The following is a 23,905-nucleotide window of genomic DNA, read 5'->3' as shown; positions in this document are numbered from 1 at the left end:
ACAAGAGGACTGAGACACCACAAACAAGGAGGCGCAGCGGTGGGACAAGGGTTGGGGTGCATGGTTTACCATAGACTTGGAGCAATGCGAACTGCTGGGTGCGGCCTGGCTCACAGAAAAGAGCTACAAGACAAAGAGAGTCCATTCAGTCATGTGCAGTGACACCAAAGGACGCAAGCAGAGAGGAGGAACACAGAAGAGTGTGGAAAACACCTGCAGAAAGAAATGCAGAGGACACTCAGCAGCCAGGCAAACAGCCCCAGGGACCAGGCAGGCAGAGTTCTGGGCTCCGGCAGCGAGCCCGGGAAACGCTCTTTCTCTCAGTATGGAACGGTACTACATGCCAGTCAGATGCGGAGCGTTCCTCATCAAGTGAAGAATCGATTTATTTTCCAAAGTCACGGCCATGAAATGCCAATCTTTTAGGTAGATTCTCTGTGAAAATCTACAGAGAGCAACACGATATCCACAACCAGTATTTAGCATCTGGCACCTACTGGCATTCAATAGATATTTGTTAAATGAATGAATAAGATCAGAATGATGACCTTTGGCCAAATAAGTATTTCCTCATCTAAAAATCTAGACTGTACCCTTAATAGTGCCTGTCATACACATGTGCACCCATGCTTGGTGTTCTTGCGAAAGTGGACAGAAATTTCAAATGCCATGGCATCTATTAAATTTCGGATAGAGAAGATGTTTCTTTGATGGAAGTGGCCAAGTAGAAAACTTGTACTTGGCTAACTGTACCGAAGCCATCAAAGAAGAAAGGTGATCATTTTGTCCCCAAAATAGGCAAGGACAACATTAAATGAAGACAGAAGAAACAACCCATATTCTAGGGAAGGTGCCATGGGGATGATTAACCAGCAGGACAGTGCCACCGAGTGGCTGGCAAAGGAACATGTTTTGGAAAGTCCGTTCCTTACTTGGAAAACATAAATTTGAATGAGAGAGCACATGTGTCTTACTTACCCTGGGACAACACAGAGAGCCTGCATGATATCATATGATTCCTCTACACTCTCTCAGTCATGGAGACATTAAATCATTAGGAACATGACTCCAATTTTCTGGAGGAAGGAGGAGGAAACATGGAACAAGGTGATATAAAAGAACAGTATCCTTCCATTTTTTTCCTTCCAGGGTTAGGAATAGTGGTATACTTTCTTTCTTCTTTTTTATTATCCTCTCCCAAGGACAGTTTTTCCATTGCTTTTTTTTTTTTTTCCAGAGAGAGTGGGAGAGAGAGAAAAACATCGACGTGAGAGAGACACATCGATTGGTTGCCTCCTGCACTCGCCCTGACTGGGGGTCGAGCCTGCAACCGAGGTACGTGCCCGTGGCTAGAATTGAATCCGGGACCCTTTAGTTCGAGGGCTGATGCTCTAACCACTGAGTAAACCATCCAGGTTTCTACTGATATAGCCAATGACCACATTTTACTTTTTATTTCCCCCTCCTTTTTTTTTTTTAACAGAAACTCCCACTGGGGCAAAGCCCGGGACCATCTCTTTCACACAGTACCCTATAAAACCCAAGAGTTTAATAAATGGACTTTGTTTAAAGGCCTGGCTAAGGCTATTTCTCCTGCTTTCAAGTCCAGCACTCTGCCTGCTCCCAGGGCTGCCTGCCACAGCTGTGGAGTCGCCTCCACCCAAGCCTGTTTCATGGGCAGAACCGTCCTCCGAACATTCACACTCTGTATTCACAGCCTCGCTTTCCACATTTAAGCCAGAAAGAACATGAGGCAAGCACGGTAAAGGGCGAAACAAAACAAAGATGTTTCACCTGTCCGTCGGTACTAAATCGCCTAGTCATCTGAAAGTAAAAATACATCAGGAAATAAATCAGTTTCGAATCAAAGGTGCCCTGCTACTCCCATCACCCTCTAGACAACCCAGGGAAGCACTGGCCCAAGTGCAGGTTGTGACCCGTTACTGTCTCCCGGATCTCGTGGGTCATCATTTGAAATGGAGAAGAGAATCTGAGCACATTTCATGGTCAGAAGGTAACTATTTCCTACTGTAGGTCATGGGCAAGTCCTAGCACAGTACCAGAACATTAGGACTAAAAAGCTGTTGACCTGTAGTCTTGTGGGGTGAGTTCACAAGGAGTTTATTGTGAATTAAATAAAGGTGAACAAAGAAAAGAGACATTTGTGGCTGGTGGAAAATACAGGTATCACGAGCATTCCATTCCGTTTCTAGATTCCTCTGGTTATTTCATTTGAAGGGCACATCTGATGGAGAGATGATGTGGTTACTTTTTGTGTGACTCTACATTCTAAATGGCCGTGGCACACTCAAAAGAGCGGTTCTGGGCAACAGAGGCAAACAAGGGGAAGGGCATTTTCTGTAATGTCTACACAACGCGTTCAAGTTAAGGTTGAGCACGTGCAGGCAGCTCTGGGATATCTGGGTACGGGGTGTGCTGATTCCAGGACAGAAGGGATCTCACATTCTCTACAAAGAGCAGGCCATGCCCTGCATGCCCTGGGTTTCTGCCACTTTCTGAGGTGAGCCCGGGTAGGAAAACCACTTGTCTCCTGGCACCGTTGCCACTGAGAGGTCTTCTTACCTGTTTCATCTCACTTCTCAGCCTGTTAATGCCACTCCTCTCGGTTTTGGTGACTCCAGTGTGTCCTACCTCGTGGATGGAGATGGCAGGGCTGGATGTAGAGGAATGGATAGGTCGCACTGGAGGGGAGACACACGGGGTTCTTAGAAACTATATAGCGTTCACCCTGAGTAAGGAATACATGCGATGTGCTTATTTTTATCCGCATCTCTCTCCCCACCTGGATCATAAACTCCGTTAGGGGAGGCCTCATCTGCCCTGGTCAGTGTTGTTTCCAGCACCCGGAACCATACCTACTACACAGCCTGGGCTCAGTATGTGTTTGAGAGAATAGATGAGAGTGAACATCGCTCAAGGAGCATGCAGAAAACACTGGGAGGTCATAAAATTCTTTCGTGAATTGGATATTTAAAAAAATAACTTCTTCACTTCTCCGAAAGCACACCTTCCTTGTAGAAAACAGACCACTCGATTAAGGGCCTTGGGGCTGGAGTGGGAAGTCCTAGGAGAACAAGCCGACCAAGGGCTAGAGGCAGAGAAGATGTGGATGCCCGAGGGTCAGGGCATTGCGGCCATCCCAGAAGGGGCAGGAGGCCTCCATCATCTCACTCCCAACCTGCTGCAGCAGCCGCAGGACTTATACCTGTCGGCAGCCCTGCCTCCTACTCACTGGTTCTCCACGCTGTGGTCACAGTGATCACTCCAAAAGGCAAGTGTGATCATGTCACTGCCCACTCAGAATCCTTCCAGGCTTAGCTCTGTCTTCAGGGTACGACCCAATCAATCCTCCCAGCAGCACACAAAGCCCTATAGTCTTGAACTCCACCTGCTCCTCTTAGCTTTCCACTCCAGGTCGTCCATAAGGTGCTGGGCATTTGCACTTGCTGCTCCCTCCAGTCCTACCTGCTCCTCACTGCCCAGCACAGCCTCTCCTGCAGGCCCAGTTGAAAGGTCACTTCCTTAGGGAGCATTCCCTGCATGCCCCGCCTTCCCTACAACAAACTTACCCCTGAGGCCTCGCAGTGGAGGACACTGTCCAGGGGAATAGAGACAAATAAGGAGCCAGGGGCACCAACATTTAAAGCACAGCAGAGAGGGAGGAACTCACAAAGAAAATCATAATTAGCTTGAGAGGGAGGAGGGACACCAGGAAAGAAGTCAAAAGGGTCTGGGAGGCAACAGTGGGGCCTGTATGGGGTGAGCATTAGCTGGTAATATTTATCTCAGACATCTCAGGATTTAATCAAAATTCTAAGGCTATTCAAGTTTCTTAATTTATAAAATTGAACAACTGCAAAAGACAATTAACAAATGATGTTATATGTCAAAAGACAGGACCTCTTCTGGCCTTGCTTGCGATTAGACATATTTATGGCTTTCAAGTGACATTGCTCTGTTCCTAGTTTTATAAGCATCTATGGCTTTATACCTGATAAAATTTTAGTAGTTATCTGTGTCAAAGCATGTATATTATTTTCATGAGCAGAACACATTAAATATCTATTTTATATATTTACATTTCAAGGATTGGGCACTTGAAAGAACTGAAAATTACTTTTGGAAAAGGATCTCGAGCACACCTCCTTCAGGAAAGGAGAAAAACCACCAAAACCCATCTGATGGTACCATGCCATCTTTGTTAGTCGGCTGGCCCACACTCTAGGGAAAAATATGAAGTACCCAATGTCCTTCTTATTAAATAAAAAGAATGACAGCCCAAACTGCATTTCTTTGGCTTGATTAAATAAATGCAAAAATGTGTCTACAAATCATTTTGCTGTATTATGATGAGAAATGGTAATTGCTTCAATTATGATTAGAGAGCATTTGAGAGCAGTATTCTACCAGGACTTGGGTGATTATATTTCCTAACACTGCAAATAGGGTGCTGGTACAGATAAAAACTGAACGGGCTACCCAGGGACAAAGCAAACTCACTCAGCAGGAAGGTATTGTGATGTTGCAGAGGGCTCTTCTCCTGGCCCCATAAAGGAAACTGGGGTCTGGTTGAGGACACTTCTGTCCAAACCAAAGGTGGGGCACTCAGGTGTTCAGAAAAGACAGCCTTTCGTCCTGACACTCTGGTTACCTCAACCGCCCCCCCCCCCCACATGTGCACAGCGACAGTACCTGGACCTGGCGGAAGGAGGAAGGTGGCAGGCCAAGGTGCAGAGGTGTGCTCACAACACCCACGTGGGACCACAGCTGTCCCAGCAAGCCTACAAGGGGTCACAAAGCCCAACAAGCTGGAACCTTGCCTCTGGGACTCTGTCTGTCTCAGTAAAGTAGGAACCTTACCCTCATACATAATGCTCCAAACAGCAGTTACTGATGTTGATTTGTATATAAATGAAGCAGCTTCAGGCGACACTGGATGCCTCAATTGGGGCCTCTGCTCCCCTCCCCACAGCGGTAAAATGAGCATTTACTTACTGCTTCTTTCAACGCCAAATTCCTTTCCACTTAGAATATGGTGCAGGAGGTTTTTCATATCAAAAGGGCTGAGGTTCATCAAACTTTCAGAAGCTTCTTCTCCTAAAAACAAGCATCTTGTAAGTGTCCCAGACACAAGGCTGCTGGCAGGTGAAGGTAGAGTTGGGTGGGCCTTGGGGGTGGTGACAAAGGAAGCTGTGGCAGGTCTCCCTGCTCAGGATTACCTCCCCACTGCTTCAGGGCTGACATGTACTGATCCTTGGTGATTCTAAATGCTACTGTTTAAGTTGTGTATTTTCTTAACTCTCAGACGCATATTTTCCACCCTGTAATGATCCTGATATTAGGATGCGGCTTGCAGTTGATTTGCATATTTCAGTTGTTAGGATTTCTCCCAGCAGGGGTGTTACTAAATAGGCGATGCCCTCATCGCAAGTAGCTGCAGTAAGGAACTGAGATGTCAGGAGCGAGGCAGAAGATTCTGAGGCCTCATTCCCTGACATAGGAAATTCAACTGCCTGTGCTGGTGGCCCGGCTGGAAGGTGCATCTAAACTAGAGAAGCAGGTGACGCAGGAGCACGTGCACAGGCACAGGAGCCGGGGTTCCAGAGCGCTTGGGGGGGCCCCTGGGGCCGACCACGCTTCGCACCTGAACAGTTCAGGCTCCGCGCCAGCTCCGTGGCCATCACCTGGATGATCAGTCCGATCCGGAGCCTGAGCATCTCCACGAAGAGGCTGGGCTGCGCCCTGACGTACATGGCCAAGTAGACCACAATCTCCTGACACAGACACGGAGACGGCGTTTCAGAGAGCGGGGCAGGCGGAGGCCCCTGCAGCCCGCGGAAGGCCGCAGCCCCGCCTGTCCCCGCCAGCTGACCTGTGTGAGGACGGCGATACTAATGTCCTGCCCGCTGGCCTCGTAGATGAGCTTTGTGAGCTCCTCCGGGGGAAGGGGCCTAGGAAGGGATATCAAGACACAAGCACCATGAGAGATACCGAAGAGGTGTCTCCTCGCCCTCCGCGGAAGATCCTTATTTTCCTGCTGGAAGCTCCCGAGAGACCCTCTTCTTGAACGGTGGACGGCACTGATGTTTTCTCCAGGGCCCCCACCACCCTGAGGCCCCCGGGTGAGCACTTACGCAGAGATGATCTTCTCCCGGGGCTCTGGTGGCAGGCCCACTGTGAGCTGCGTCTGGTGTGACAGCAGGTCCGTGCAGGCCTACTCATTTAGGGGAAAGCATGAGGGAGAGAAGGAGGGAGTGGGAGAAGGAGAGAGGGAGAGGGGGGAGGGAAAGGGAGAGAGGGGGAGGGGGGAGAGAGGGAGAGGGGGAGAGGAGGAGATGAGCAAAGTCAAAGGGGAAGGGTACCGACAATAAGGTCATAAGTTTACCTTTACAATCTTTATGACCCATGTTACCATTTATTTGAAAAATCTGAGCAACCCAGGCAGGGCTGCATCCCTATGATCTTTGTGCTCTCAACATGTGGCTCCAGGCCTGGCTCTGCAGGGCCTGTTAGTGGGTATTTAATGCCCATCCACTGCAACAAACACAGTGGATTCCCTGATATACCACAAAGGGGATGGGCAATCGTGAGTCCTAAGACACCAATGCTAAGGGTTAATAACCATATTAAAATCCTAAATTTTCAGTTTCCCCATTATTCACATATAATAAATACCATCCCCTTACCATATCACTGAACTCTAATGTCTTAGAAAGTGGTTCTTGATTTTGCAGGGCCATTGGGTTAAAAATATTAATGATGATTATACTGTGGATGTACAGAAATGAGAGAGCTCTGTTTAAGAGGGTGCCAGGCCACAGAGAGTTTTCATTTTATTTCTTGGTAAACCATTTGCTGCAGCTAAGAAGGAACAAAACTAATCAACTTCATTTTCATTTTTTCTGCTCGCCTTCCAAGAGCAGTGGGAGGTCAGGAAAGGAGGACCAGCTCCACCTATAAATTAAATAACTGGTTTTCTTCACAAATAAGAGGTGCTTGTCTCCAGTTTTCATAACAAGAAGAGGGCATGGGGCTAGAAAAGACAGACGGACAGCCAGCTCAGTGGCTCTGACCTCGGCCAGGACCTCCACTTTCTTCCTGAGCAGGCCAGAGATGTAGCGAATCAAACCCCACTCCTGGTTCAGGCCGGCTTTTCCGTAGAGCTCACTGAGGAGGTTTTGAACTGTGACCCCATGCTGTCCTGAGAGATTTGTGTCCCAGCGGGGGCCCCTGTTGAGAGAGAAAACCCCAGAAGTGTGGCCAGGAATGTTCGCAGGCTGGATTCTCATGCAGCAGAGCTCACTTGGCAGGGAGGGGAATACACCGCCAGTCCTCTGCCAAGTGCTGGGGCCCTCCCACTGCCTCCGTCTCAGGATTGGGTTGAGTCTTACCAAAGCATCCCTCTGTCCACTTGAAACAGAAGCCTAACCTCAGGAAACGGTGAGATCTTGGCCTCACCAGCCTCCTCATCCTGAGAGGCCAGCATGAGCAGGCAGAAAAAGGCATGGAGGTTTGTTTGTAGTGATCCTGGGTAATTTGGGTGATAGAGTCATGCCCCAGATTGCTGGAAGGCCAAGAAGACTGGGACAGAATCAAGGAGATCGGGGGAAGCTTGGCCTAGTAAAGACCAGAAACTTACTTTATTACATACAGAATGTACAGAATGTCTGCCTGGTCCTGTAGGTTCGAACAGTCTTTCAGCTGCTCAACCAGCTTCTCGCAGTCCACATCACCATGGTCATCTCTGGGCCACTGGAAGTCATCCTCAGGGGTCTGGCCCTACAAAAGTCAAAAAGCGGGGGAGAAGAGCTGAGCATGCGAACCTTCAGATCAGAAGTGACTCATCGACCTGGTCTTGGAACTCTGTGGCTGTGCTCCAGGTTTTCAGTGAATCTTTTGTAGTTTTTTATTTATGTGCTTTACTATTTTTTATCAGTGATTCACTGTGTTAGTCAATGTTTGCAAGAGACTGGACTGAACATGTTAAAATACATATGAGTTTTATTTATACCAAGTTCAAAAACAGAACTAACCCCTGGTGTTAGAATTTATGCTAGCAGTTATCTTTGGAGTGGAGGGGTGGAAGCGACTGGGAGGGGTACCAGGGGTGGTTGGTCATTTACTCGCCTCTGTTGGCTAGGTAATCATTCATTGAGCTGTATACTTACACTCTATACACTTTTCTATAAACATTATACTTCAATAAAATATATTTTAAAACAAAAACAAATGCAAAAAGTATGTCAATTTTAAACAACCTAAAATTGAGCTTAGGTTAAAATATTCTTCAATATTTTAGACACTGAATCTTTCTATTCACGTGGGAGAAAATCAAGGGAGATTTCTGGATAAAACAACATTATGGGACCCAGTGGGGAACACCCTGAGATTTATTCCCCTGAGGAAACTTTTCTGGTTTTGTACCCCAGTCTGCAAGTAGCCCGGCCTTGGCTGGCAAACAGGACAGGGCTAGGTAGTGAGCTAGCTTATTTCCTCCAGTGTGACACAGATTCTGATAAGTGTGCAAAAAGTCAGTGGACTTTTCCTACATGCCAGACATAGAGGTTTGCGTCAAACTCAGCGTGCAGACTGACACAAAGCAGATTCTAGACGACTGAGTGGGTTCACACGGAAATACACTCTTTCTTTTGAGTTTAACCATTTAAAAGACTTCTTGAGGCTATGCCAGCAACAAAGAATGTTACACTTATTAAAAAAATGAGTAAATATTTTACCTGTTTTAGGAGTGGCTGAGGAGAATCAACAAGATTCAGCGATTTACGGTGGGTATTTAGAACTTTAGTTGGCAAAGTCATGGGAACAACTGGAAAAGCAAAGAACAAAGAGAATTCTTTTGAGCAGGAGAAAGGAGAAAATATTTCTTTAAAGAGGTACAGTGGTTACTCCTTATTCAATACAAACCAACTAAAGGAATGATTACTTCTTTAGTTTAATTAACTTCAACAAGAATTTATCATGTAGCCACATTATGTGCTGGAAACACATGAGCAGGGCATGGATCTTGCTTTAAAGAGTAAAATTTCACTTTTCCCTCCTGGAATTCAGAAAAAAATTACATAGCATTTTAGGACTGGTGTGAGCCTTAGAAATGATTGAGCCCAACCTCTTTTTCTTTCAGATGAGGAAACTGAGGATCAGAGAGGGTAGACCACTTGTCCAAGGTCACTGGCCTTCTCATAATTTAGGTGCCTAGGCTTCCTGTCCAATATGCATTTCACTTTGCCATTGCTGGGCATTACGGCTTCTATTTTTAGCCACCTTTGGATGTTATCATTATCAATATTTGTTCATTAAGCATCTGTGTCTTCCAGGCTATATCATATCATCTTGGGAAAATAGGAAGTTTTCAAGGTAAAGATGAAGCATATTTAAAAGGCAGCTATAGACTTCCAGGTTACACTAGTGCATTAAACATACATTTTAATTTTACTTCCCCTTAAACCCCAACTAACACTACAGAAAAAATATGTTTAAAAAAAGACAAATCCTGAAGAATAAGATAAAGCAGGGGAGAAGATAATAGTAACAACATTTTAGAGTGGGAAAGCTGATGGATGAAAGATAACTGATTTAGCCAACACTAGGCAACCAAAGCCCAAGTCTGCAATGGGAAAAACCAAGAACCAGTCAGATTTACATCAGAGGATCCTCAGAAGTCTCAGGAGCTTGCTGCATATGTACCTCTGGAATTGGGGGACGGGGGGGGGGGTGTCCACAGGGGGTGGTCCAGAATAAGGAAGGCTGGAGAATTGCTGTGTGAGAAGCAGCAAGCTCCCTAGGTGCCTTCCTCAACTCCACACAGCTTGGCAACTGCCTTGTCCCCCCTCACAGAAGAATAGAGGGTCTTTTTGGGAAGGGTAAAGGGGAGGGTCCCTGGAGTGGGGGGCTGACTGGCATGTCTGAAGGCCTGGGCATATTCTTCAGGGGAATAAGGATCAAATCCTTACCTGTCAAAGAGGAGAACACAGTATCTCTGGGAAATGTGCCCAGCCTACACCCATAAACCCAACAGGCCCCACCTACACGCTTTGAGAGTCTCATGCATGAGCAGATAACTAAGGAGCACCCTGCACTGAAGGAAAGACTCTAATGTGGAAGATAGAAACAAAAACAAACAAGAAAAATTGACTTGGGGGAAATGGAAACCATTTAGAGAGAAGAAAATGTAAAAAAAAACAAACAAAACCAAAAACTCTGTCATTAACATTCTTAGAGTAATAAGAAATTATATTGTATGCATGAAACAAGAACTGATGCAATTCAGAGAACAAATATTTAAAACACGATAACAAAAGTGAGAAAACTCAATTGAGGAAGTGGAACAAAAAGTTGAAGCAATTGCCCTCAGAACAGAACAAAAGACAAAGAAATGGAAGACAAAAGAGAAACTATAAAGACTTCTCCAGGAGGTCAACACTGAAATCATAGAGTACCAGAAAGAGAGAACAGAGAAAATGTAGGAAAGGAAATGAGTCAAGAAATTATTCAGAAAAACTTTACAGGGCTGAAAAACATAAATTTCCAGATTGAAAAGGCCCAATGAGTATCCAACACTGTGGGGGAAAATACGCCCAGATCAAGGCACATCACTGAAATTTCAGAACCTGGGAACAGAGAAGATCCTAAAAATTTTCAAAGAGAAAACAGCTTATATTTGAAAGATCAAAAATCAGAATGAGTTTAGGTTTATTAAAAGCAACACTGATAAAAGAAGATAATGAAACGATGCTTTTAAAATTCTGAATAAAAATTTATTTTCAGTCTAGAATTCTACACCCAGCCAAACTCTCAAATGGATATAAAGTATTTGTAGATACTTTCAGACTTTCAAAGTCTCAACAATTTCACCCACCGTGCACTGTTTCTCAGGAAACTACTGGTTGTCCCCCACCAAAATAAGAGAGTAAGCTAAGAAAGGAAAAGTTGAGACAGAAACAGGAGAGCCAACACAGGAGACAAAGAAGTCTCAAGGAAGTCTCCAGGTGATGGTGAAGGGAGATCCCAGGATAAAATCTATATCCTGGACGTGGAGGGCAACCAGGCCAAAGGGGCAGTGAACTTCAGAAACAAACAAGTTGAGGGCTGTCATCACCATACCCTCTTCCATTATATCATTTTTTTTTCAACTTACTGGAACTATTCTAGAATGTGCTCCACCAAAGGAATAAATTGAGAAAGAGGAACATGACAGATTTAGGAAACAGGGAACCCAACTGAAGAGATAAGCAAAGGAGACCCCAAGGGTTACAGTAGAGAGAAGTCCCAAGTATGTAACAGGCTAGGGCTCAATCAGCCAGATAGAAGAGATTCTGGATTCTAAAAAAAGCAGTGAGACTGGGAAATTCCTGGATATGATTGACCTGGTAGAAATTTGTATTGAGAAGCCACTGGAAGGTATAAAAACAAAGCAAGGCAAATTAAAAGATAGGGCAGCTAATATAATCATGGTATACTATGTTGCTCAGTTGGGAATAACATTTGCATACACACAATAATACAAAGAGTGAGTACTGATTTAACTGAGCTTTAATACAACTACATTGGCAGGTTCGGGAAAGTGAAGCAGAGGGGTGGTGATTTGACAGCTAAATCTTCCCCACGTAAGTGGAAGTCAACAGATACTGAATAAAGTCAATGCATCCAAAGACAGTATACACACATTATTTTAGAAATGTGGAAACATGGAAATGCCAGAAGAAGCAACTGCGAGTTGAATGCGGTTGTCTCCAAGGAGGCCTGGGGGCAGTGAGGGGAGAGGAGAGGCAGGAAACATCTGCATTTGGTTGTCTTTTCAGATCCTTTGACTTTTCAATTATGCTCATGTATTACTTTGATAAAAACAAAAAGTTATTTTAACAGGCAGAAAAGAGTTAATAACATACAGGGAATTTCCAAACCCTTTGCTTTTGCCATCACAGAAAGTATATCCCGAGTGGAGTGGATGGCACTGAAGACATGGCTGTCTTCTGCAGTCTTCTTACGGAGAGGGGGCAGGTAGCACTTCAAGGATGTGCTTTGCAGGAGGTGGTTGATGTACTGGTCAAGTTCATCCTGGCTTTCTGTAACTGGAGAGGCAAGCAAAGGAGCCAAGGAAAACAAGCTGTAGAAACACTCTAAAGGCGTAACAGTGGTGATGCATAGCACATGGCACTGAGTCGCTTTAGGGGAAGGCAACATTTTGATATAGATATTTGCACCCCACCCCACCCCTGGAGAGTAAAGAGATTTACGCAGATAATGTATGTGTTTATAAAGCTACTGTTTGGGAAAATTTCACCCTAGGAAAAGAAAATACAGGTCAAGATAGTGTTTATATCACAGCATACCAACATGAACTGAATGTGTAAAACAATCTGAGGGCCGGCAGCTGACATCTGATACTTTTGTTTGAATTTGTCATGAGTGAGCTAAGCCTTATGGAACCCCAGCCCCAATCCCAAATACTATCCCAAAGCGAAAAACAGATCACTTCAACCCTAAATCCTGTTCAGTTTGGGAAATGTTATATACAGTGGTATTTCGGTTTTCGAACGTCTCCGTTGATGAACATTTCAGTTTATGAACGCAGTAAACCCGGGAGGCAATGCTTCGGTTTTCGAACCCGCCTCATAAACCGAACATCCCTGCGGCTCCCGCTGAGGGCAAGGTCATGGGGCCCAGCTGTCGGCTGTGGATCCCTCGGTTTCCAACGTTTCAGAACTCGAACGGGCTCCGGAACGGATCACATTCGAAAACCGAGGCACCACTGCACATAGGATTTCAGGACTCCTATCCAACCAAACCTAGATCATTCTACCATTCTTTTGAAAATTCGAACCCTGTGTTTCTGTCTTTAAAAAATATTTTGTGAAAAGTCCTCATTCCTGAAACTCTTTGCCCTCTAGGATTAAAAAAGCCTCACTTATATAGTTTAGGTTTTTAAAGTGGCATTTTATTTGTTTTAATGCCTACAAGTTTCCAAAGCCTTTTTTAAAAAATTAATTTATTTTTCATTTATCTTTATTATTCAAAGTATTATAGGTGTCCCATTTTCACCCCCAATTGACCCCCTCCACCTTGCTCCCACCCCCTCCCCAGGCCTTCACCCCATCATTGTCTGTGTCCATGGGTTACGCATATATGCATATAACTTCTTTGGTTAATCTCTTCCCACCCTCCATCCCCCTTCCCTCTTCCCTCTGAAATAGGATCGTCTGTTGCCTGTGTCAGTGTCTGGATCTATTTAGTTCATCAGAGTCTTTTGTTCATTAGCTTCTTCTTAAAGAAGACCCTTCAACATTTCCTGTAGTGCTGGTCTGGTGGTGATGAACTCCTTTAGCTTTTCCTTACCTATGAAGCTCTTTATCTGACCTTCAATTCTAAATGATAGCTTTGCTGGGTAGAGCAGTCTTGGTTGTAGTTCCATGTTTTTCATCACTTTGAATATTTCTTGCCACTCCCTTCTGGCCTGCAAGGTTTCTCTTGAGAAATCAGCTTACAGTTGTATGGGGGCTCCCTTGTAGGTAACTAACTGTTTTCCTCTTGCTGCTTTTAAGATTCTCTCTTTGCTTTTTAACCTTTGACATTTTAATTATGATGTGTCTTGCTGTGGGCCTACTTGGGTTCCTCTTGTTTGGGACCCTCTGTGCTTCCTGGACTTGTAAGTCTATTTCTTTCCCCATTTTTTTCAAATAGGTTTTCAATTTCTTGGTCTCTTTCCTCTCCTTCTGGCACCCCAAAATACAAATATTGGGCCTCTTGAAGTTGTCCCAGAGGCTCCTTATACTATCTTCATATTTCTGGATTCTTTTTTCTTTTTGCTCTTGTGGTTGGGTGTTTTTTGTTTCCTCATGTTCCAAATTTCTGATTTCATTCTCAGCGTCCTCTACTCTACTGTTGATTCCCTGTAAATTATTCTTCATTTCAGTTCATGTAGCCTTCATTTCAAATTGGTCCTTTATCATGTCATCGATTTTCTCAATTATTTTCGTCATACTCTTACTAATATGGTTGAGCATCCTTATAACCATTATTCTGAACTCTGTATCTGTTAGCTTGTTTGGATCTATTTAATTTAGTTCCTGTTCTAGAGATTTCTTCTGTTCTTTCTTTTGTGACATGTTTCTTTGCCTCCACATTTTTGCTGCTTCCAGGTGTCTGTTTCTATGTATTAGGTAGAGCTGCTATGTCTCCTGGAATTTGTGGAGTGGCTTTGTGGAGTAGGTGTCCTGTAGGGTCCAGTGGCTCAGCCTCCCCAGTCCCCTGAGCTGGGCCTTCTAGGTGCTCCCCTGTGTGGGCTGTGTGCTCTGTCCTGTTGCAGTTGGGCCTTGGTTGCTGTTGGCGTCCCTGGGAGGAACTGACCCCCAGGCCAATCGGCTGTGAGGACCAGCTGCAACTACAGCCAGAGAGCTGCTGTGCTGGAGACACCCGTATGGAGCAGGATTTACTTTGGTGGGGCGCCCCTTGAATGTGTCACTCGTGGATGTGGCAGGGCTGTAATCCAGCGTGGTCGAGTCTGACCACCAGGTGCACTATCCCTGGGGCCTCCCGGGAGGTGCAAAGTCAGCCTGTGCCAATGCCTTGCCCAGGGCCACCCAGCATGAGCTACTCAGCAAACCGTAGTTGGCTGCTCCTTGTGCTGGGCTTGGAGGTGCCCAGGAGAGGCCCAGCTATGAGCCAGTGCAGCTGCCGCAAGTGCCAGGCCTGGGGCTGCTTATTACGCCGCATGGGGCAGCTGCTGGGTGTTTGAGAGATTTTAGGAGAGTCCTAAGCCTGAGGCTCGAGAGGCCACTTGCACAGAAAAGCCCCTGGAAATGGCCCGGATGAGCTGCAGGTGGGGAGGGGCGGGGCCTCCGGGAGTCATGGGGCGGGGCCAAGGGTGTGGGTCAGGCGCTGGCGATGCAAACATGGCGCCTGCCTGCCGGCTGTGCGGGGAGGACTCGCCACAGGAGCCATGGCCTCCGCCAGCCCTTCTGCCCGGGAGGAAGCCGCCCTCCCCCTGTCGCCGGGATCTCAGGCAGGTTAGTCCCTCCCCGAGTGTCCCGGGTCCTTTCAGGCTGCTGCCCGGCGCTGGGCTCAGAGGGAGCGTCCGAGTGAGTTCGTGCCGGGCCCTTAAGAGGAGCTGCTGGGGCTCCTGCAGCCTCCGCGACCCTCAGGGACAGTCCCCGCTGGTTTCACAGCCCAGAGTTGTGGGGACGTCTCTTCCCGGCCCTGGAGCCCTGGGCTGGGGCCTGCTGTGGGGCTTGGAACCCTCCCTCCTCCGGGAAACCTCCTCTTCCGAGATTCCCTCCTGGGTTTACCTGCGGCACTGGGTGTGGGCCCCTCGCCCCGGCTTTGATTCAGCCCCGCCCCTCCCGCGTCTCCCCCTCCTCCCGGTCTCGGTGCTGCCTCAGCTCCCTGGTTGCGGGGCTTCTGTGCAGCCGGATCTCAGGAGGCTCTGAGCGATGGTGGTTCTGTGTTTAGCTGTGATTTTGATGCAGTTGCGGGAGGCGGCGGGTGCAGCTGTGACCTGCGCCGCCATCTTGTTTCCCCCCCTCCAAAGCCTTTTTTGTTATGTTAATTACTAGTCATTTTTGGTGCTTGTGCCTTAGGGTAATTTTACCACAATGCTAAGGTGTCAGTAAATTCAGTGAACCACCTGCAAAAGCATTCCTACCTATTCCTCGAGTGTAGGTCTCTTCCAAATATCCTCCCAAATCTGAATCGCTATCAGGACTGAAGCTCCCTTCGCTGGCATCATCATCAAACAACTTCTCATCACAGTCTGGATCCAGGAAGGTCAGATACGTGTAGAAAGATGTGGTGAGAAATTCCGAAAGGCTCCCTAATTTTACTCTGCCAAGGAGACACTATGTTAGAGATATAGGTGCATGTGGACAAACTTTCACTAATGAATCATGGAAAGACTTTTCAACAACCAGGTGGCACTTCTGCCAGTATCAATAAATATATCACTCTGCAGTAGTCAGCCAAGAAATTAAAATGAAAATTCAATAGCGAGTATAAAGTGGAATCACACAGCATATTAACAGCCAAAACGAATCACGCTAATTTCTTACTCCCAAACCCAACACGAACAGAAATCTATTTTACTGAACCAACCAAAGTTTTACAAAACATATTGAGCGAACCACTTTTAACCAGACCAACCTTTAAAAGATTTTTGCTCTAAAATGACTGGACAATAAGGAATGATTCTCTGGGTGTACTTGTGCTGTTGTTTGCATTCCTACCACGCAACAGGGTCACACAGGCGCAGGTAGGCACGTCTCAGAGCCCAAGTTCTGTCTAGAAGGAATGTGAAGGGTGGGCCATCCCCAGACCAGAGCAGATGCTCAGCATATATTACCCTGATGCCCTAGTATATAGCAGGTTCCCTAGTATATTACCAGGCTAGGAAAAGTTCCACTGAAAACTGGGAGCTGGGTTTGGCAGCACGGGGCCCTGCTGCAAAGGCAGCAGCCTCCACGTTCTGTGGGTCCACCCCCAGGTTCCGGGTGTGGTGGGATGTCCACCCTACGGAAAGAAAGCCTGCTCTGTGTGCTTCTGAAAATGTTAGATCTGGAGGCAGAAAACAATAGGATGCTTTGGAGCTACCAGCATCAGATTACGATTTAGTTGAAATGACTGAGAGAACCATTTATGGAGTAAATAAAAGCATTGATGCAAATGAATTCATTGTTGCAAATTAATTTGTAGGTGCTTGAGCTTCAGTGGGCAAGTGGACTACATCATAAACAAGGCCTGAGGTCAAGAAAAGCCTTCCCTTCATAACGTATTAACTTCCCCTCCTAGAGCCCTGGGGTCAGTCCTAGTCATGGTTTTGCCCCGAGGCTGAGAAACTGGGGTGGGTAAGGTGGAGCCAGGAAAAAAGACAATGGAAAGCTTCCCTCTGATGAAGCTGAAAGGGGTCAGTCAGGTCAAAGGTGGAAAGGCAGTAATTTGATAGCAGGCTACCCAAGTTGGTTGGGTCCATGCTCTTGAGACGAGCATCTAGGGTGAGTGCTTTTTAAAAAGCCTCAGACTTAAAGGAAAATGAGATTCAATTGTAACTATTATTCAATTATAACTCGTGCTAATCTGACAAGCTCAGGGAAGGCCTGGGTGGAGGCCTTGCAAACTCAGAGACCTAAAGTAACCACAAAGGATGGTCTGAAATTAAAACTTTTTAAACTAAAAGCAGTTTATGGCAGGTAGCCATGTCCTAGGCTAGAATCTTCCCTGACAAAGGTCAATCTTTACCTTAACTGAGCCTGTCTACTGTCGTTTGCTTCTACCATATTGTACCTTTGGAATGTCAGGGTGACTTCCCTTTCCCTGGACCCCTCACGGCACTACCAATGCACCAGAGACTACAATTCCTTTCATTGTTATTTTTATTGTGTTAACTGTTGACTGTTAACTATCCTGTACCCAACTACGTAAAAGATGTATCATTTTACTTTTTATCCAACCCCAGAGGTTTTCCCACTTTGCTTTCTCCTGCCTCCCTAATTTATCACTAATAAATTTCAAGTAACCCACTTACATCTTCTCTTTTGATTGTAATGTATAAGGCAAGGTGCAAAACTGCCATTATCTGGAGCATTATCTCAATCCTTTGAGATTTTGCTTCTTGGCAATTGTCGACAGTTTGGCTCAAATAAACTCACAAAAATTCTTTACAGGTTTGAATGCTTCTTACATTGACACTATCAAGAACTCAGTAGGAAAGGTAGCCGATGGAGCCTAGGCATTCCTGTTTTGTTCCCTGGTTCTCTGAATCGCTGCCAAACCCTGTAAATGGGAGGCTCTCCTGATGCCAGTAAGCCCTCAGCCAGCTCCACATGGGGTTACAGCTTGGTTTTGGATTTACACAGAGCTTCTGCACCTATTTGTCTTGTGCACTGGCTCTCTGAGGTGACAGCTCCTCCATAAAGTGGGAATATCACCCAGGTGGCAAAGTGAAGGCTAAATGTGACATGCATCCAAAGCAACAAAGAACACACTGCAAGTACTCAGTTAGCTGCAGACGGTGTCCCTTTGACAATGATTATATTTCAGTTAAAAAGTTTATTTTGAAAAACAGTTAATTATGGGCGTATGACATTTTCTCTCAGTTATGATGTTGTATACCAGGTGGCAACTTATTCATACTCGAGGTAAAATGTCTGAATGTGGGTGCTGACTGCAGTTATGATGCTAGTGCTGGAAATGTAGATGGCAAATGCTGGGGACTGTCTCACCGGGAGGCCAGGGGAGGCTCAGAGTGAGGGTCACCTCAAGTCTACAGCAAAACCTGCAGCCAGCTCTGAGCAGAGGTGCCACCCCAGCACTTAGAAATACAGTGGCTCAACCTTGAAGACATCAGGCTGTGTGAAATGAGCCAGTCACAAAAAGACAAATACGAGATGAGTCCACTTAGATGAGATACCTAGAGACCACAAGTAGAATGGTGGTCGCCAGAGGCTGAGGGCAGGGGAAAATGGAGAGTTGTTTAACGGGCACAGAGTTCTGGAGATTGGTTGCACAACACCGTGAATGTACTTAACATTACTGAACTATACACTTTAAAATGGTTAGATGGCCAATTTTACGTTATGTGCATTTTACCACAATTTAAGAAAAATTGCTGTGACAGCAGGGTCTCTAGTGTGGGAGGATGTGAGAGAAGGGCTGATTTCAAGGCCCAAACAAATTTAGCAACTGGTACTCCATCAAGGACCAAATGGAAGCCTCTCTGATCGTAGGAAAGGCCACTTCTCACTAGGGGCTGGCTTCACAGTGAGATTCTCCTGAGGCCCCTCTGGCATATCCCAGGGAATTCAGAGAGATCAGGGCATAGATGCTACAGAGAAAACCTCTGCCTTGTGACAGTCAGAGGGTACAAAAACCAAAGGGCTTTTCCTGGGAGGTGAGTCCCCTATCACTCAAGATACTCAACCATAATACCTGGGAGCATCTGCCTTACTATGGGCCTGCAAAAGAATGGGTATCATTGCACTGAAAATGAGGGGACAGTGGTCTAGGCAGGCCCATTCAGGTGCTCTCCTCTGAGGGTTACTAAGGAATTTGTAAAGTTCTGAGAATTATTCTTAAGGTGACAGTACACTCAAGTCAATTCAAGGAGCATTTATTGAGCACCTGCTAGATCTTAGGCACTGGGTGTTTTCCTCCGTGCCTTTTACTAGAAACAGGTCACTGGACTAAATAAGTTTTAACTTCCTTCTTACTGTAAAGCACCATGCTTCTATGTTCAGCAATTGACATGAAAAATGGGAGAAGGGCAGCAAAAAACTTTAAGAAAGGTCAATGCTAATGATAAGGGAAAACTCGGTCTAAAATGACCCACAGTCTCCCCCCCCCACCACCACTTTCCCTCGGGAGCCAAACTGGATAGGTTAGCCCCACCCTCCTACCGCAAGGTGGGTGGAAGCATGGACGGTATATAACTCCCTGCCCGATTGTGCTCCGGGCTCAGACTTTGGACTTGCACTCCTCTGGGCCCGCTGGCGGAAAAGAAACCTCCTGAACCCCGAGCCTCTGAGTGCAGCTTGGTCTTTCCGTAAGGGGAACGTCTCTGGTTCCGCAACACTACTTCAAATTTTTTTAAATCATAAATTACCTAGCTCCTCCAAAATATCCATCCTCTAGTTTCCTAATTGTAGAAAGAACTGCAGGATGAATGTCTGAGCCATCATTTGCTAAGGGAAAAAAGAAAAAGATGAATTACTCTACTTAATCTGGGAATACTTTTTTTGCGAGGGGAGGGGACATGCACTGAAATGTTTCCATCAACAAGACCTAATTAAAATACGTATGTCATGGAAGATTCCTGAGCTAAGAAACTGAACTGCTGAGAACCCCCTTCAATACTTAGCTCTGTCCATGGGAGCCATTTTAAACATTGTAAAAAGGGCCCAAACCAATAGCGAGATGGGAATCAGGCAGATCAAGTTCATGGAGTTACTGAGCATGGTGTGCGTGATTGGGAAGGTGAGCGTGGGTCTGCCCGTCATCCGCCAGCAGGTGCACAGGTAAGCCAGCTCGATCCTCAGCATCTCCACGATCATCTCGTTGTCCAGGGCCAGGTAGAAGTGATGCTGGTCAGTGAACTGCAAGTCAGAACAGGCCAAGTGAGAGGCTGCCCTTCATTTCCCTGGACACGACCCCAGCTGGCATTCACGGCAGCACTAATCCTTGTGCTGTGTTCCCAGAGAAGCAGCTCAATCCTGGCTGTAATCCGCCCATCATGGGGCTCTGCTCGCAATCAGACAAATCGACCTGTCGCCTTCCCAGGAGCCATGGAAGGGAAAGGTGCACAGCTAGATCTATTTACAACTCCTCCGATGAGGATATGAGCACCAGGCCCAACACCACTGTCTCCGAAAGGAAATCAATAACTCCTTAATCCCTACTCCTCCAGGGCTGCTGAGCTCGGGATGCTTTCCAAGCGAGGGAACTGAGAGCAGCTGAGATGTGGAGACTGTTTACCTGATTGATGGCCTGGTTAATGTGAACTAAAGGCACTGTGGCCTGATGTCGATGAAAATCAGATTGTTCTTCTGGCCTCTGGACTAGTCCATGCTCAGTACATGCTCTGGTCTGAAATTTGTTACGAAAGGAAATAACTCACAAGATTTATGTGAACAGTGTGGGTTAGGGTGAAAAAGAGCAACGTGGGGCTACTCACCCCTGACTGACTGTGTGCCTAGGTAGTGGAGGGCTGTTGACAAAGTGGCACCACAGTTGGTGTTCCTAGCTGCCCAAATGGATGGAAAATGTTTGGTTTGGGTTCCAGAGGACAAGTTTCCTTTGGAAACAGAAACTCTGAAGGAAAGTTCTATAATCAATATATTCGGGATCCCATCAAGGGGGTTGGGGCATGAAAATCAGACTGGCTCTGTGTTACACAGAGGGTCTAATGACAACTTAAGCAAGGGTGAGGGACTCTTTCGATTAGGGGCACAAGGGCTATGAGTCAAGTGACATATTACTAACAAATTTGTAAAGTGGTATGAATTTCACTACTACTCATGATTAGAAGTGATGACGAACTCAATTCGATTCAAGCCACATTAATTGAGCACCTACTGTGAGTAAAGAATTGTACTAGAGTAATGGGTGGCATCCTGTATGTCTCTATTTGAACATATGCATGCACATTCGGCCACAATCAAAGTGGCTCACCAGCCAGAAAAGAGCTTAATGAAAAGATGCTTGTTGGCTTACTACTGGCCTGCTCTTCTCACCTGAGGTGTGAAAGTAAATATTTGGTTCCTAATCACATATAGTTTAGATGTTCCAAGGACGCCGATGTGCCGATATGGTCGTCCACTCAATTTCATATTCTTATTCCGTCCTAGTTGAAAAACAAAAAGAAATTTTGTGTTAGAGTAAATACAGTAACATCTAATCCAAATGACTTTGGCTAAGACCGAACTTACTTTTATGTCAAACAACCCACTGTGGAGTTTGGTTTTTCTAACACCTGAATATCTTTAAATGGGACAAAGAATTTAAAATTTCTTTAGATGGGACAAAGAATTTCATGCATGTATATGAATAGTACTTGATTCAACGCCTATATGGAATAAAACTATTAAAAGGTCTTTATTAATGTTTACTTTTATTAAACAAAGATTTTAGAAAAAGTAAAGAGAACCCCTTCTTATTTTAATGGGTAAATGAGCATTTTCTGAGATTACAGATGAAAATTAAAACATTATCAAGACACAAATGACTGTTCCAATTGTGAATTTTCAAAAGTGGCTGCAGATTGTACAACAGATCTGGCAGATCACATGGCCAACCTGTGCTGACATTTACTGAACTGGAATGAGGAGAATGTGCTTGTTTGCCATTCCTCTGCATAGAAGCGGTTAAACCACCTGCTTTATGCTTTACCCAATTCTTTAGAATTTATACATGTCATAGTCTCCCCCCGATTCAAAACCTAGAAACAAGATGCTTCCTGGCCAAAAATGCGCCATTTCCCCAAACCTACCAAGCTTGGCATATATGTGACTGAGGATCCGGCCTGGTTGGACTCGGATTGGGTGAATGTCAGCAATACTCTGGACGTCTATCCCATGCTTCCTCAATAAGTCCTTAATGTAGTTGTTTTCTGCCAGAACAGTAACTGCAAACAAGAAGAACACACAGTCTGCATTATATTGGGACCCTTGTCTCCTTACATGGATATATGCATCATTGACTAATGTCTTCTTTGGCCTATGAGACACACATTAGCATGATCTCCACGAACTAGGTGGCTTTGAAAATGACAGCACTTGTACTGCTGCTCTTCCTGGTTCTCTCTGGCCTCGCCTCCCCTCAACACCCACGATGCATTATTTATCAACTGCTCACAGTGTACATGACAGTCTGATAAGAGATTTCTAGAAATGGTCTTCAACAGATCCCAAGCCAAATTACCCCATTTCATATGATGCCTTGCCTTCCCCTGGATCTGCATTTATTCTAAACCTGTCTTCTGTTCTTTTCATGTGGGGTCAGGAATAGAAACAGCTCCGCATGGGGGAACCAGGAGAAACCTGTGCCCCTGCTCCAAAAGGACATGGCTCCCATGCTAGCACATGCCACCCGCATCACCACAAACAAGTGAGTAATGTGTTCTGCTACAATGTTACAAATTAATATATGCTAAAGCATACAAACATACACACTTTTAAAAAATAAAATAGAAAATTAGGGGAGAAAATTTGCATTAAAAATACATGGGTTTTCCCAGAAGTAGAATCACTGGGTCATAAGGCAGCTCCATGGGAATATATCCAGGAAACCCAAAACATTGATTCAAAAGAATATACACACCCCTATGTTCATTGCAGCATTGTTTATAATAGCCAAGATTTGGAAGCAACCTAAGTGTTCATCAGTAAATGAGTGGATGAAAAAGCCGTGGAACATTGACACAATGGAATACCACTCGGCCAAAAAAAGAAGGAAATCTTACCTTTTGCATCAGCATGGATGAACCAGGAGAGTATTATGCTAAGTGAAATAAGCCAGTCAGAGAAAGACAAGCACCATATGAGCTCACTCACATATGGAATCTAATGAACAAAATAAACTAACATGCAATATAGAGACAGACTCGTAGATAAAGAGAACAGGCTGACAGCTGTAAGAGGGGAGGGGAGTTGGGGGGCTGGGTGAAAAAGGTGAAAAGATCAAGAAAAAAAACCCTCATAGACACAAACAATAGTATGGTGATTACCAGAGGAAAAGGGGAGTGGGGGGAGGTGGAATAGGGTAAAGGAAGATAAATGGTGATGGAAGGAGACTTGACTTGGGATGGTGAACACACAATACAATATACAGGAGATGTATTATAGAATTGTACACCTATATAATTTTATTAACCAATGTTACCCCAATAAATTCAATTAAAAAATTCAAGCAAAAAGTACATGGCTTTTACAAAGTTAAATAAAAATAGTAAACACACTCACAAACCTTGTACTACGACATCAGGTTTGACAGAAGTGGAAAATCTTCTATTTAAGGGGTCAATTTCCCCAGTGGCAAGGAATCCCTAGGAAAAAAGGAGCATTAACACTATGAAATACTGATTAGCTAAAATTTCACCTAAATTTGAAAATAAAATATTTGGGGGCTCAAAACATTATTTACTCCTTTAGATATTTCAAGTCCACTGCTTATTTTCTCTGAAACACAGTAAACCACTGAGAGAGCCACCGACAAAAGTATTACATTTTCAGCACCTCCAGGGCTAGTCAAATAGGCCATCATCTTGTGTAAGTAAAAAGAACAATGGTAACAGATAGTTCCAGAGCAACTGACTTTAAAGCAATGAAGATGCCAGAGACACAGCCACACCGGGCAGAGAGCCCCTGTGCTCTTCTAGTTTCCCACCCGT

The 23,905-nt window shown here is 45.3% G+C and overlaps 1 protein-coding gene across 6 annotated transcripts in view; it reads right to left on the bottom strand.

The window, feature by feature from the left end:
- The window catches only part of PHKA2 (phosphorylase kinase regulatory subunit alpha 2), a 65,890-nt gene that overhangs the window by 6,010 nt on the left and 35,975 nt on the right, over positions 1-23,905 (bottom strand). For 3 of the 6 annotated variants that reach the window (XM_081126588.1, XM_081126587.1, XM_081126592.1), the window contains 17 exons: positions 23,482-23,560; positions 22,007-22,141; positions 21,252-21,361; positions 19,970-20,114; positions 19,625-19,703; positions 15,677-15,855; positions 11,925-12,107; positions 8,757-8,845; positions 7,661-7,800; positions 7,095-7,251; positions 6,156-6,235; positions 5,894-5,972; positions 5,666-5,795; positions 5,017-5,118; positions 2,584-2,702; positions 1,795-1,824; positions 70-123 (listed from right to left, as the gene is read on the bottom strand). In XM_081126588.1, coding sequence (XP_080982714.1) covers positions 70-123; positions 1,795-1,824; positions 2,584-2,702; positions 5,017-5,118; positions 5,666-5,795; positions 5,894-5,972; positions 6,156-6,235; positions 7,095-7,251; positions 7,661-7,800; positions 8,757-8,845; positions 11,925-12,107; positions 15,677-15,855; positions 19,625-19,703; positions 19,970-20,114; positions 21,252-21,361; positions 22,007-22,141; positions 23,482-23,560 — 1,890 coding nt within the window. The remainder of the gene's footprint in view (positions 1-69; positions 124-1,794; positions 1,825-2,583; positions 2,703-5,016; positions 5,119-5,665; positions 5,796-5,893; positions 5,973-6,155; positions 6,236-7,094; positions 7,252-7,660; positions 7,801-8,756; positions 8,846-11,924; positions 12,108-15,676; positions 15,856-19,624; positions 19,704-19,969; positions 20,115-21,251; positions 21,362-22,006; positions 22,142-23,481; positions 23,561-23,905) is intronic. The other 3 variants (XM_081126591.1, XM_081126590.1, XM_081126589.1) reach the window with 2 other exon arrangements.

The sequence above is a fragment of the Miniopterus schreibersii genome, assembly GCF_964146895.1.
Source record: "Miniopterus schreibersii genome assembly, chromosome: X".
NCBI classification, from domain to species: domain Eukaryota; kingdom Metazoa; phylum Chordata; class Mammalia; order Chiroptera; family Miniopteridae; genus Miniopterus; species Miniopterus schreibersii.
The sequence above is the reverse complement of the archived record's forward strand: the minus strand, read 5'-3'. Positions and strand labels throughout refer to the sequence as shown.